The sequence below is a fragment of the Callorhinus ursinus genome, unplaced genomic scaffold (assembly GCF_003265705.2).
Source record: "Callorhinus ursinus isolate GAN/ISIS: 27379988/994484 unplaced genomic scaffold, GSC_fseal_2.0 scaffold8, whole genome shotgun sequence".
In the NCBI taxonomy this organism is placed as follows: domain Eukaryota; kingdom Metazoa; phylum Chordata; class Mammalia; order Carnivora; family Otariidae; genus Callorhinus; species Callorhinus ursinus.
The window spans coordinates 7,791,879-7,806,330 of NW_027397070.1; the positions used below are offsets into that span (position 1 = coordinate 7,791,879).

General features: G+C 41.0%; 1 protein-coding gene across 4 annotated transcripts in view; it reads right to left on the reverse strand.

Moving 5' to 3' along the window:
• PRKD1 (protein kinase D1) overlaps positions 1-5,075 on the reverse strand; it is a 318,122-nt gene extending 313,047 nt beyond the window's left edge. For 3 of the 4 annotated variants that reach the window (XM_025869149.2, XM_073895013.1, XM_073895012.1), the window contains exon 1: positions 4,478-5,075. In XM_025869149.2, the coding sequence (XP_025724934.2) occupies positions 4,478-4,741 (264 nt within the window). In that variant the 5' untranslated portion in view covers positions 4,742-5,075. The remainder of the gene's footprint in view (positions 1-4,477) is intronic. The other variant, XM_073895014.1, reaches the window with a different exon arrangement.
• Between the last annotated feature and the right edge of the window lie 9,377 nt (positions 5,076-14,452).

Genomic DNA, 14,452 nt, shown 5'->3' on the forward strand with positions numbered 1-14,452 from the left:
TAATAAACTACTATGTATATATGTAAAAACTGCACATATATAGTACATAAGCATTACATATATATCAAAATATATTCCTATTATACTACTAAGCTTGAAATTATAATTTTAAACATACACTATTGAATTATGTTAAGAATCACTTAATGAAATGACAACTTCTGTACTTCATCATTAAATCAGAAATCAAATGACCTATAATAATGACAAATATAAAATCTGAATAAAAAGTATACATTTTAAGACCCAAACACCATCATTAGCTTAAAAGGATTTTGTTGTTCCTCATATGTTGAGCTGATCAAGCAGTTAATTATTTCCAGCTTAATCTGTAGAAAGAGAGTAGCTAAAATTACAATAAAGGCAAAAATGACACTACAACTGTTAAGAGAACAATTTACAATTAAGAAAGTGAAACAATTATAAGCATACCAAAGCTGCTCTCAAACCAAGGCACTAACCTTTGTTATTCCTTTAGTGAGCTATCTTCTATAAAATCTCACTCTTTAGTTTCTCTGGTCAGATACATGACTGTGTAAACTGAAACTATATGCCAAGAGTCTTACTGATGTTCTTAGTTCATTTTAGTAAATTCAAAAGGGAAATATGAGTCATCTTTCTAATAAGATAACAACCAAAATGAATGGACAGATAGTCATATTAGTTGCAACTCACATCCCTAAATTAATACTGCTTGTTTAAATAAAGTGTGTGTGTGTGTGTGTGTGTGTGTGTGTGCGTGTGTAGATAGACAATGTACTATAAAACCAAACTAATTTGTCCTTTGGAATACTGTTCCTTGCCTCAAAACAATTCCTTCTTAGTCTGTACATTCAAGGTTCCTTTGATAGTAAAAAGTAACAGTGTTTCAAAGGGAAGTCCATTACTGTTATTTTTTTACCTTCCAGAAAACAATAATCATGTATACTAACAAAATGTATGTCTTTATATACAACCAGCCTTCAAGGTTATATGCTTGCAAAGTAAAGAAATAAGCATAAGTAAAACCTTAGGCTAATACTTCCAAAAAAGAAGGAATAACTCTTGTATATTTAAACATTGTTACATACAGAAGAGCCAGACTAGATTTTGACCTAAACTAAAAGATAAAAGAAATAATTCTTTAGCCATATAATTCAGTACATACTTGGACTACATTTACCTTAAAATGCTGAATTACCATTAAAATTTTTCAAGTACAATCAAATGTCTGCCATACTTTCCAAACCTACATAATCAAAGAAAAACTATACTCTAAATTCTAAATAACAACAGTAATAACTTGAAGATGAGTTTCTCAGAGACAGGATCTCTCTTATACAGCCCTATACACCTCAGTCGCCCACCCCACAAGAAATGGCCCATGAATGTTGAGGAAATAAATTGAATTGTCAGCTAATAATTCCAAAGATTTAAGCTACTCTGATTTCTTTTAGTGTGAGTACTTGGAGAATTCTCAAATCCTATGAAACCCCTTTTCAAAAAGTTAATGAAACAATGAATGTAGAGGGGCGCCCGGGTGGCTGAGTCGGTCAGTTAAGTGTCTACCTTCAGCTCAGGTCATGATCTCAGGGTCCTGGGATCGAGCCCCTCATCGGGCTCCCTGCACAGCAAGGAGTCTGTTTCTCCCTCTCCCTCTGACCCTCCTCCCTGCTTGTGCTTTCTCTCTGTCTCAAATAAATAAATAAAATCTTAAAAAAAAACAAAAACAAAAACAATGAATGTAGAGGGCTCAGAAAATCAGGAGACCCTTCTGCTGTAAGCCCAACATGACTCCAGGACTACATTATAAATTGTAAACGACTTCAAACTCTCAGTTCCAACCTAAAACATTCATTTCCCTCCCTCCCTCTCTCTTTTTCCCTCCTATCATGGTTATCTTCAGCCAGTACTTAAAAAGAACCTGAAATAAGGGACAAAGGATCTCCTCCCATTTCCTTAATTCAGCACTGACCCTGTCTGCCATTTCCATTGTCACAAAGCAGAGTGATCCCTGCTATCCTGTGATGGATAGTCAGCCCTCTTAATCTTGTTTCTGCCTCGGGTAATAATGTATCTCAAGACAGATGACAGAAGACAGATAGATGGAAATTTTTCTGTCCAGACCCACCATCCAGTAAATATTTACTTACAGTATTCTGTATATAAATAACCCTCAAATCCATATCTCTAAATCGAACTCTATGCCATAACCTTAAAAAAAAAAAAAAAAAAGTACAAGGGAGTTCTTTACCTTGGCTATCCCAAGCCATTTGACTTCTCAAACTCTTCTTTCAGCAAGAGAAGAGCTACAAGAGTAAATACAAAAGGAAGAGGTTCCCCTTATAAATCAGCCACCAAGGCTGACGATTTTCCCTTTCCGGTACCTTTCCAGGTCTCTCCCCAGAGTGTTGGCTCAGGTCTCAAGTAGCCCATGACTGAATTCCAGTTTTCTTTCTACCATAACATTTTTGGCATTCTAAAACATCTTCCACACAGCAAATACATCTTTCAGATATCCTTGGTTTGATATCTCTATGTGGAAGATTACTGAGGCTTCTACTAATTTGAGTTCATTTTAATTTTAAGGCCTTTTCAGTTATATTTTCTCTAAATACCCTGGTCACTATGCTCAGGCCTGCTGCAATCCATAGGTGTTTGGAGTCTCGCTCCCTTTGCACTCATATCCTTCCCTCCATATAACCCCCTTCTTGGTAGCTACTGAGACAACTGGAATTCACTCTCCATTCAAAATCCCAAATCCCCAAACCTCTTGAACCATTAATGTTTCTCTCCATCCTAAACTCCATCAAGGGGTGGGTGTGTGTGTGTGTGTGTGTGTGTTAAAGCTGGTCAAAACAGTCCATCCATATTAATCTGACTTAATCTGAATATTCCCCATGACTCTACCACTTATTTTAACTTTAGGTAAATGAAAATTCTGTACAATTGCATTAGCTTTTTCAGAAATTTCATTATACATTGTTTTTATGCTTATCCAGTAATGCTCTTAAATCCACTGGTTTGCACCCTAATGAAGACTGTTGTAGACTACAACTTCCACTAAGGGAAGGCTTTCAGTGCTGAGCAGAGTACTCCTGTTCACCTGCAACTAATATTCCATAATATTGATGAGGAGGCACAGGACGGGACTTATACTAGAATTAGACAGAATTTGTCATTTACGTGCAAGTTGAAAAAGATTGAGTGATATGCAATATAAAATGTCACTACATTGAATAACCAAAAATTCTTGACACCACTGTTGCCTTAGTCTAGCATCCAGAACTTTTACAAACTTCTTAGATTACTGATTTTTTCCCTGGGGCTTTTTCTAAAATCCCTGTGCTTGATGCCACAATTAACAACGCTCGGATTTAGCAAACTCTGTTCCAAATACTTTAAAGAAAACATTCATGATTATTCAAGTGACCTTTATAAGGCAAGTACTAGCCAGTCCTCCAGGGCTGAAATTCAGCACCTTTAGAGACTCCTGTCCCCACCCCCTAAACCCTGCCTGTTTATACTGAGAAGCCTGGCGCCATGGCCCCCTCTCCTTCACACTCTTATCACCCCTTTCCATGCAACATCACTCTAGATGGCTACAGAAACACCCTGAAATTCAGAATTGCACTATAAACAGTGGTGGGGAGGGTGAGTCTCCTCCCTGGGTGGGCTGGCCCAGGATAACGGCCCTTTTTCCAACCTGCCTTTTGTAACTACTGTCCAGAGTCCCACAGCCTCAAACTTAAGGGCACAGCCAGCCTTGGGGTGCTCCTGGGAGTGCCCCCACCTTTTATATGTCTGTGCCTCCACTTCAATGCCCCACTATCAGTGCCTCAGGGTTGAAAAATTTGCTTTCACGTTCACACAAGGGTAGGACTAAAAAACTACCAGGAGGTGAGTGGTTGTGATCTGGTCAGTTGTTTTCACAGCTGGCTGAGTCAATCATCCCCTCTTAAAAGCTTATTTGACAGGTGAGAAATTCCTCATCTCTAGATCATTCCAGGAACTCCTCAGCATCAGTCTGAGCTGGGAGAGGGGCCTGAAGAGGAAGGGAGTGGTGCTGAAATCGTGTTGAGCGTGTCCCGGGAGGGGAGGCGGGGGGAGCTCTGGTATGGGAAGGAGGAATCTGGCGCCAGGAACGTGCCGGTCCAGGGTCCAGAGGGAAGAAAGGGGGGGGGAGCCGCGAAGTCTTAAGAGGAGGGAGAGGCGCTAAGAGAAATGGGGAAGCAACATACCTGGAAACGTCCTGAGAGGAATGGAAATGGGTGAGGAGGATGCGGACTGCAGAGAAAGCGGGAATGCAAGAAGACGAGGCAAGGGGAGAACCGGACAACAGGGAATACAGTGTCTCAGATGCCGGCGTCCAACCCTGGCCGGTGCCAGACCCTTCCAGAGCGCCGGCGAGGCTGGCTCCCGGCCGAGCCCCCGGAGCCGGAAAGTTGGCGCGGCGAGGGGCGACCGGACGGGCAGCGCCCCCTGTACGGCGCCTTACCTTCTGGTCGACGATGGAGCAAGCCATCTCGCGGACGTGCGCCAGGCTGTAGTCCCCGGACGAGTCCTGCAGCAGCAGCACGGGCTCGCGGCTCAGGCCGATCTGCAGATGGAACGAGATGCCCCCGGCCGGAGCCGCGACGGGAGCCAGGAACGGCGCGGGCCCCGGCCCGGACCCCGGGACGAGCGCGGCGGCGGCCGCCGCTGCCGCCGCCGCCACGGGCAGCAGCGGGCTGGGCGGCCGCAGGACCGGAGGGGCGCTCATCGCTCGGCGGGGCGCGCCAAGGGCCGCGGGGTCGGACAACCGAGGGCGGGGGCCGGCGAAGCGGCAGCCGAAAAGTTTTGCTGCCGCGGAGCCGGGAGCTTCTTTCTCCGAGAGCCGAGGCGGAAAATAAAAACTTTCCGGAAAAGTCCCCGCGCGGGGGGAGGGCGAGAGGATGAGGATCGGGAGGGGAATGGGGGAGGGAAAATGGCTGAGGCGGGAGGACTGCGCCGCCGGGAGCGCGGGCGCCGCTCGGGGGAGGCGCTGCCGCCGCCGTGGAGCAGCCGCCGCGGCGCGCTTCGAGGGCCGGGGCGGCGGGTCAGCGCAGCCGGGCCGCCCGGCGCCGGGCGCCGGGCGGGGGCGGGGAAGGGGGCGCGAGGGGCGGGGAAGGGGAGCTTGGAGGCGGGCACTGCGGAGACACCATCCGGCGGGCGCCGGAGCCGCAAGAGCCGCGGCCGCGCGGCCGCAGTAGCCGCAGGGTGCCCGGTCGCCGCCCCCTCTGCCCTGGGTTCCCGGGGCCTGAGCCTCCCCGAGCCCGGGCAGGACTGAGCGGCGGGGCTGGAGGCCGCCTCCGCGGGCGTGGTCCATCCCTCTCCGTCCGGACTCCGGTCTCCGCTGGCCGGGGTGCCCGGCCGCAGACGGAGGGGACGGGGCGCATCTCCTCCGACCCGCTTCCTAGCGCCGCCAGCTTCCCTGTCCCCAGTCCCCGCCACCAGTTCCAAATGCCCGAGGACAACGCACTTCTACCAGTGGGGTGACCTGTGATGGACCAAAGGACGCCGAGCCCTGCGGTTTTCCGTGGGTCTTACCTTCGAAGCTTCAAGGGAGGATGAAAATAGAGGGTCCTCGGAAATCCAATTACAGCCCGCCTCCTTCTGGGAGCCCTCGGGTTTCTTGCCAGAGAGGGTAGGAAGCCTGTCCACGGAAATGTATTTAAACCTGTCTCTACCTTTTTTGTGTCTGACACACCCCGATACTCAACTCCACCTACTCCACCGCGGCTCCCAAGGCACCAGACTTACACAAGTGGCCGAACTGAGGAGATGGTCTCTTTAAAGAGCAGGCATTGTCTACATAAAGACAGGAGGAAGGTCTGCTGTGGCCTCTTTCCCTTTATCTTATTCTCTATCTGACACCTTTACTTCTGGAGCCTCAGACACCCTGGTTTTTTTCCTCTCCCATCATTCTAAAGTCTGCTTTGTAGGACTGGTGCTCCCAGCCTCACCCAGCGCCACCACCATCACTAGCACCACCATCAAGGTTGGGCACTATCTGCTCCAGTTCTGGTAGTTGCTTTTCGTTGTTGCTGTTGTTGTCTTGACAGGGGTAGGGGGATGGGTGCTTCCCAGTCTGCGGAGACGAATTCTAATCTTATCCTCCCCCCCAGGATGGGCTTCAGGGGTGTGACTGTGCACGTGCACAGGGCCCTGACCTCAGAAGGGCCCTGCTGGGTGTAACGCTCTGCCACAATGCTTTGCTGCCTCTCACCATCTTGGAATTCTTAATAATTTTTCATTTTGCAGTGGGCTGGGCAAATTATGTAGCCCACTTCTCCAGTCCTTCCCCTTACGCTGCACAAGTGCGCATACCACCTACTCGAGCAAATCAGTATGTACGTTTTCTTTTGTATTTAAGTTGTATTTTATTCCGTTTTGTTCTATGTATATATGTATGTATGTATGTCTTGATCTCTGCTTCTGACCCAGGACAGGACATCAAAAGTTAGCTTCCTGTTAGACCCCTGTTCTCAGGCTTAGCAACGGAGCCTTGAAGGTCTCCAATGACACTGTCATTCGCTGCTCTAGAAGAGATTTAAATTTATTCTCTCTGGATCTGATGGTGTGATAAGGTCTACCTGGATAGACTGGCATTTTCCCTGCCTTCTTACTCATGAAGTAGTTCTCTTCATCCATGGTAGAGTATAATTTTTCTAATACGCCAGATTCAGCTAAAGTAGGAGAATGGTGGGTTTATTCTTGATACAATGCTGTTCTGAATTCTCTAGGCAGTTGTGTTTTGTTTTTTGTTTTTTTAATGTCAGAACACGTGTTTCATTTTCTTTTAAAGTTTGGATAAAGTATTCCCCCAACTTTCTATTACCAGAAAAAAAGTTTCCTTGTCAGTTTACAAGGTACTTACAAAAAGTTAGTTTAGCTGAAGACATTCATGTTTAATAGGTAACACAACAAAGTATTGAGGCCTTCTCTGTGTCAGGCACTATACGGGCACCAGGCGTGCAGCAGTGAAGACAGACTAGGTCCCTGCCATAACAAATCACATTTAAAAAGGAAAGAAAAAAAGGAAAACAACTAAGATTATTTCTGACAATCATAATTGCAATGAATAAAAATGATGCAGTAGTAATAAGAATGACTTGTGGGGAGGATAGTAGAGAAAGGAACACTGCTTTGAACTAGGGATGAGGGAAGTTTCACTGCCTTTACACTTGAGCCAAAGCCTAGATAATGGAAAAGGGCCAGCCTTAAGAAGATCCGGGTTAATTACACTCGAGGCATAGGGACCAGTTAACATAAAGAGTGTAACAAAGAATGTACTTGGCATTTTCAAGGCACAAGAAAAGTGTGTGAAATGAGGTCAGATAGCTGGTAGAAGCCAGATCACAAAGGGTCTTGAAAACCATAGTTAAGAGTTTTTATTATGCTGCACTGCCAAAACACTGAAAGGTTTTTTAAACCAGAGAGTAAGATTTAATTAGCATTTTTTAAAATCACACTCTGGCTACTATGTATAAGAGAAAAGAATCGAAGCAGAAACACCAGGTAGGAGACTTGCTGTTGTCCAGTCTAGAGACATTTGTGGTTTGGACAACTACAGTTGTAGTAGAGATATTAAGAAATAGGAAGATGCAGGCTCTACTCTGGGAGTAGAACTAAAGGTCTTGCTGATGAATGAGGTTTATAGGGAGAGAGAAAAGGGGATTCCTGGCAGACTCATGAGTTTCTTAGCAATTAGCCTATTGGCGGTGCTGGATTGAAACAGAGAAGATAGGGAGGAAGCAAGTTTTGAGAGAAATAAGATTTCTGCTTTACCATGTGGAGTTTGAGATGCCACCAGATATTCAACCTGGAGATAACAACTACAACTGAATACTTGACCCCAGAGTTTAGGAAAGACAATAGGGCCAAAAACACATTTGGAAATCATTAGTGTAGAGCTGTTAGATGAGAAATCTACAGAGGGAAGGCTTCAGGCATTCATCAGTTACGTGCAACTTACAGGGCTTAGATGCCCTACTTAGGAGGAAAGTAAGCTATGTAAATAGCTGCTTCTTATATTCTGGTTTCTCAGTATGAAAGATTCTTGTGGGGTGCTGGAAATCACTGAGAAGGAAACAGGGGCAGGGGAGAAAATTCTAAGGCAGCCCTGAAGAATTAAAATTACTTTTAAGAAGTTGATAAATTACTGAATGAAAAAGAATGAATAAGGAGAAACAAGAAGAAAAAAAAAAAAACTCAAACCACAGGAGCTCCCTATAAGAAGCAGAAAATTCCCAAAGAGTTGGTTATTACAATTTTTGTGGCAGGCACCTGAGATCTGACCATTTGTGAACTACTACCCATTTTTGCTGAATGATAAGAGAATGAACAACAGATAATACTTGAAGGAAATCTGATGGGTATCTCCAGTATCTTCAAAATTACACATAGAACATGTGAAAGGTTTTAAAGAATTCAGTCGTTTTAATGCCTTCTGGATGTGTGAACTTTGGAAAAGAGGAAATAGAAAGTGAATAGCTATTTATACAAATTATATTCATGAAATAGGATTTTTTTTTTTTTTTAGATTTTATTTATTTATTTGACAGAGACAGAGATAGCAAGAGCAGGAACACAAGCAAGGGGAGTGGGAGAGGGAGAAGCAGGCTTCCTGCTGAGCAGGGAGCCCAATGTGGGACTCAATCCCAGGACCCTGGGATCGTGACCTGAGCCGAAGGCAGACACTTAACGACTGAGTCACCCAGGTGCCCAGGATTTCATTTTTTTTTTTAATTGTGGGCAACCTATCTTAGAAAGAAGGTTCAATACCCTAACGAAGACTCCATGTAAAAGTGAGTTGGATGTGCAGAAGCATATGGAGGTGTTTATAACAATTTCCAAAGATAAATGCTAATTCTGTAGGATATTCTCTAAAAGAGAGCTGTATATTGAAATAATTTTGAAAATAACTGCATAAATTTCATTTTTTGTTATAGCTTATAAATTAAATTAGCACTTAAATTCTCAGTATAAATTAGCATATAAAGGCACTGAGAAGTCCTACAAGTTTTATTTCACTTAACCCAATACTTTCTAGACATTCTTGACCTTAGAATCCCTCCTCATTTGTTGCTGTTATTGTTGTTTTTACCATGTAGCATATCTTAACATTCACATAGCTAGTGTTCCACAGAACACACTTTGAGAAACAGAGTACTATACAACAAATGTAAAAGACCTTTTTTTTTATAAAGATTTTATTTATTTATTTGACAGAGAGACACAGTGAGAGAGGGAACACAAGCAGGGGGAGCGGGAGAGGGAGAAACAGGCTTCCCACGGAGCAGGGAGCCCAACATGGGGCTCGATCCCAGGACCCTAGGATCACTACCTGAGCCGAAGGCAGACGCTTAATGACTGAGCCACCCAGGTGCCCCCCAACAAATGTAAAAGACCTTAAGTTAAAAGTTGAAGGTAAAGAAAATTGCTCAGATAATTAAAAGCAGATACTTTGAAGAAGAGCATGAATGACAAAAACAGATGCATAATATTGGGAGTGTCCACTAATTCATAATTAATTATCAGAAAGAGGATTAAGAATAATCTGATTTGAGGGCGCCTGGATGGCTCAGTCAGTTAAGCATCTGCCTTCGGCTCGGGTCACGATCCCAGGGTCCTCAGATGGAGCCTTGCTTCGGGCTCCCTGCTCAGTGCAGCGGGAGCCTGCTTCTGCCCTTCCCCCCACTCATGCTCCCTCACTCTCTCTTGCTCTCTCTCTCAAATAAATAAAATCTAAAAAAAAAAGAAGAAGAAGAAAAAGAAGAATCTGATTTGAATGGGAGTCAGTCTGGAAGCACTATGTGCTTTGTTCAGATGAAATGGGCAACAGAGAAAGAGAAGTGATTGGAAAAGATAATGCAATTCTATAGCTGAAAGGGTCCTATCCTCTAGAACAACCATTTTTCAGTCTAAGAAACTGAGGATCAGAGAAATTATATACCAATGTGGAAATGAGAAATTGGAAAGAGAAAGTATGGTCCCAGGATGTCCTTCTTTTTATATAATTGAACACTGGAAGTTGTAAGCATAAGGATAAAGATGATGATGGATGGATGATAAATTATTAATATATATGATAAAAACATTTTATGCTGTTGTTTGTTTAAGAGCGTTCATAAATTATAGTCTGTAAGATCAGGTTAAATAAGGATTATGTGACAAAACTGGTACAACAGAAAAATAAGGGGCACCTGGGTGGCTCAGTCAGTTAAGCATCTGCCTTCAGCTCAGGTCATGATCCTAGGGTCCTGGGATGGAGCCCCGCATGGGGCTCCCTGTTCAGCAGAGAGCCTGCTTCTTCCTCTCCCCCTGCCTGCTGCTTCCCCTGCTGTGCGCACTCTCTCTCTCTCTCCCTGGCAAATAAATAAATAAAATCTTTAAAAAAAAAAAAAAAAAGAAAGAAAGAAAAAGAAGGTCCTAATGAAGATGTCAACCATATAGACATCTGCCAAAAATCTAAAACCTGGGTGTGTGATAAAATGTTGCCTATCTTACTGATATCTTCATGGGAGATAAAAAAGAAATGAACTTGTTTAGTTCACCAAGAAGAAAAGAAAATTGATTTATTCTTTAAGAAAGCAGATTTTTTAAATTCCAAGGGAAAAAAACAGGTAAGATTGTAGAGTTAGAGACTCTAAAAAGGACAAGAGGCCTTCTTTGAAGACAAGCTTTCAACTATAAAATCATCATGATCTAGGTGAGGAATAAACTCAGACTCCAGTGTGACCACATGTCAACTTCTAGATGAGTACAGATCTGCAAAGAGAATGAACAAAAATAGATATAAGCTATATGAACAAGAGTATATACAAATAAAGGTTATTTTAAGCTAAAAGCAATAAGTACTAGCTATACATAAGAATGCTAAGTTTTGGGGGCACCTGGCTGGCTCCATCTGTAGAGCCTGTGCCTCTTGATCTTGCAGTTGTGAGTTCAAATGCCATGTTGGGTGTAGAGCCTACTAAAGGAAGAAAGGAAGAAAGGAAGAAGGAAAGAAAGACAAGAAAGAAAGCTAAGTTTTTAAACATTCTCCCACCCCTGAGTAATTAAGTTGTAGGCAAAAATTGAATTTTTCATTTTAATTTTTACTTACGTGAGGTTAAACATTTTAATGTGCTTATTGGTCACTTGTATGTCTTCTTATTTGAATATTATATTCTAAATTCCTTATGTGTTTTTATATTGGAATATTCCTTTTCTACACATAAATAAATGAGAGACTGTTAATAGGTAACGAATGTCATTCCTTTGTTATATATAAAAGCAATTGCTTTTTTGTCATTCATCTTTTAATTTTTTATGGGGCTGTATTTTTCAAGCTGCTTTATAAATATCTTTTCTGCCTTTATTTATATTGCTTAGAATGGCATTCCCTAATCAGAAAAATATCCATCTATAGTTTTTATTTTGCATTATTACTCTTAGGATTTTTTTGTTTAAGTACTTCAATCAATCTAGGAGCTACATACATGTATTAATTTCTAGACTTTTTTTTTCCTAAAAAGTCAATAGTCTCAGCTACTGGAGGACATTTTTATTTGCTTTTATTTTCATCAATGGGTTAAAAGAAATAGACCCAGCTTCCAGTATTCACGTTTAAGTTTCCTAAAGTATGTTTTAACCTATATTTCTCTAATTTTTGAGGTCATGAGTGTACTTTAAAATTTATCGTCCAGGGAAAAAAATAAAATTTATTGTCCAAAATCTTAAAGCTTTACTTTTGCACACATACATTTACATTTCTGTTATACCATTTTTTGTTCTTGTTAGACTTGATTTCCTAAACATCATTCCTTCCTGGGCAGTAACAACTTTGACTCTGCTGTTCTAGTAAGAACTAAAATCTATTGGCCCTAAGGTACAAAATTTGCTCAGGTTCCCTGAAAACAGAATGACACACTTTTTCCTTGAACTTCAATATACTCACAGTCTTTTGCTTATAGCTGCCAACTCTAATTGTGCACATCAGCTTTTATTAAGTCAATCCAACATTCAAATTCAGAAACCATTAACAACAGCACATTTCTTTTTATAAAGATGCAATTCTTCTAATCCTGTTTTCAAGGCCCATTGGTTCCAGGGATAGAAACTTTTCTTCCCTTCTTATTGGATTTTATTTGTTGTCATAGCCTAACATTTTCCAGCTATGACTATCAAATACATTCCATTAGTTGATAATATGCCATAACCTAATTTATTCTTAGTACATGTCATTTTGTGAGATTCAATATTATTTTATTTGGTACATTTTAAAAAGTGCTGACTAAATTTTGAAAAATTAAGAAAGAATAAATGAGTTGCCATTAATCCAAAGTTACTTTTTGGGTTCCTTCCTGGAAAGATTTTTTTTTTGACCTGTAATTTCTTGTGTGTGGTTTCTGATGCTTGATTTGGAAAATGAAATTTTTTAAGGGAAAGAATCTGGCAGATTTACTTCTTAGTGACATAACCAGGAAAAATAGTTTTAATAGTTTAAGAAAAAATAAGTTGCTTTTCTTGGCTTAAAATTTTAAATGGCATTATTTCTAAAATTCACATATTACTATAAAATTCACACGGCACAAGGTTGAAAGGATGCATAATTAAAATGAGGTCATTTATATGGAATTGAAGCCTAATTATCTAATCATCATGCTGCATTTTGTTTATTAATTCTTATCCTCAAACATACAATCCTGGAAAGTCATATTGTTGCAACCACAGTAAACTTCCTTTCCCATAGTTTACTATTTTTCAATTGAATTATTTACACATATGATCTCACATGCATTCAAACTAAAAATGTCTGCCTCAGACAGCATTAAATAGAATATTTACTTCTTGATTAAATATTAATTTTTATATATATAAATTATTTATATTTATAAGATATTGTATATACTTTTCATAAATATACTTTGTTTTGTTCAATCAGTCAACCAGACTGTCTAGGAAAACTGAAGTCCTCATAAACTAAAAAAGAAAAAAAATCATTAGATTTTAGACTTATTTGAGAATGTATTTAAGAATTATGCACATACTCTTTTAGATGAAAAAAGAACATTCTAGAATACCTTAATCTTTCTGCTTTGCTTCTCTGGTTGACTTGAAGTCAACAAGTGTAGATAATGGAATTTTAAATGCTTGTTTGTTTGTCCATGCAACAGCTGTCCTATGACTGTCCAATACATATTTGTCTTCCCTTTATTTCAATACATGTTCATCTACATCTGACCTGACAAGTTGAACTTTTTTTAAAAGATGTATTTATTTGAGAGACAGCGTGCCTGATTGGGGGGAGGGTAGAGGGAGAGACTCTCAAGCTGACTCCCTGCTGAGCACAGAGCCCCTGAGCCAAAATCAAGAGCCCGATGCTCAACTGACTGAGCCACACAGGTGCCCCTTTACAAGTTGAACTTTTTTTTTTTTTAAGATTTTATTTATTTATTTGACAGAGAGATAGAGAGAGGGAGAGAGAGCATGCACAAGCAGGGCGAGTGGCAGGCAGAGGCAGAGGGAGAAGCAGGCTCCCCGCAGAGCAGGGGGAGCCTGATATGGGACTCGATCCCAGGACCCTGGGACCATGACCTGAGAAGAAGGCAGTCGCATAACCAACTGAGCCACCCAGGCGCCCTACAAGTTGAACTTTTAAAAAATTTAGTTATTGAAATAAATTTTACTTGCTTTGGAGAAATAATTTAAATCATCAATGAGGAAGATTCATTTTAATCTTCATTTCCTTTACCAAACATATTTTCTTTGTTTTTACACAGAATATGAAAATACTTCATAACTGAATGATAAAAAGCATCTACTAATGATTTATCACCTGTGTTCTTTCAAAAAACAATTTTAATGAATAGAAAAATCTTATCAAAATAAATAAGTAGCACAAATACTTTAGCTAATATCCACAATTTCTGCTGTAACATTTGGCTTTAACTTTCTTCACAGGCAAAACAAAAGAAGGAAAAGAATGAATTCCTAATTCTTATTGTCTGATTTAAAAAAAATTTAGATGAAATTATCACAGGTGTCCATATTATACAAGACATGGAAAAACTCTTGATATACATTCTGAACTCCCTGGAGAGCAAGACTCTTGTCTTACTTACCTTTCTATCCCTTAGTACCAGTACACAGCAAATGCTTATTAATGTGCTTTTTGAATAAACTGTTCAACTCCACTTTGAAGATTAAAAATTTGCAAACATTTTTTTCAAGATAGTAGTCTTATATTCACCCTGTTCAAAAGCTCAAGTCAGTAACCAGCTTTAAGCACGAAGACATTTCCTTGTGGGACTCAGTTAATGAGGTTCAGATAAACGCTATCCTCCTGATCTAGTCAGATCCGATTCACATAGTTAGCTACTCTGTCCGGATATAGCACTTTCTTAGCGCTATTACCCTAGCACCCATCACAGAGTATTGATGCATCCTATACCCTGTGGGAACCATT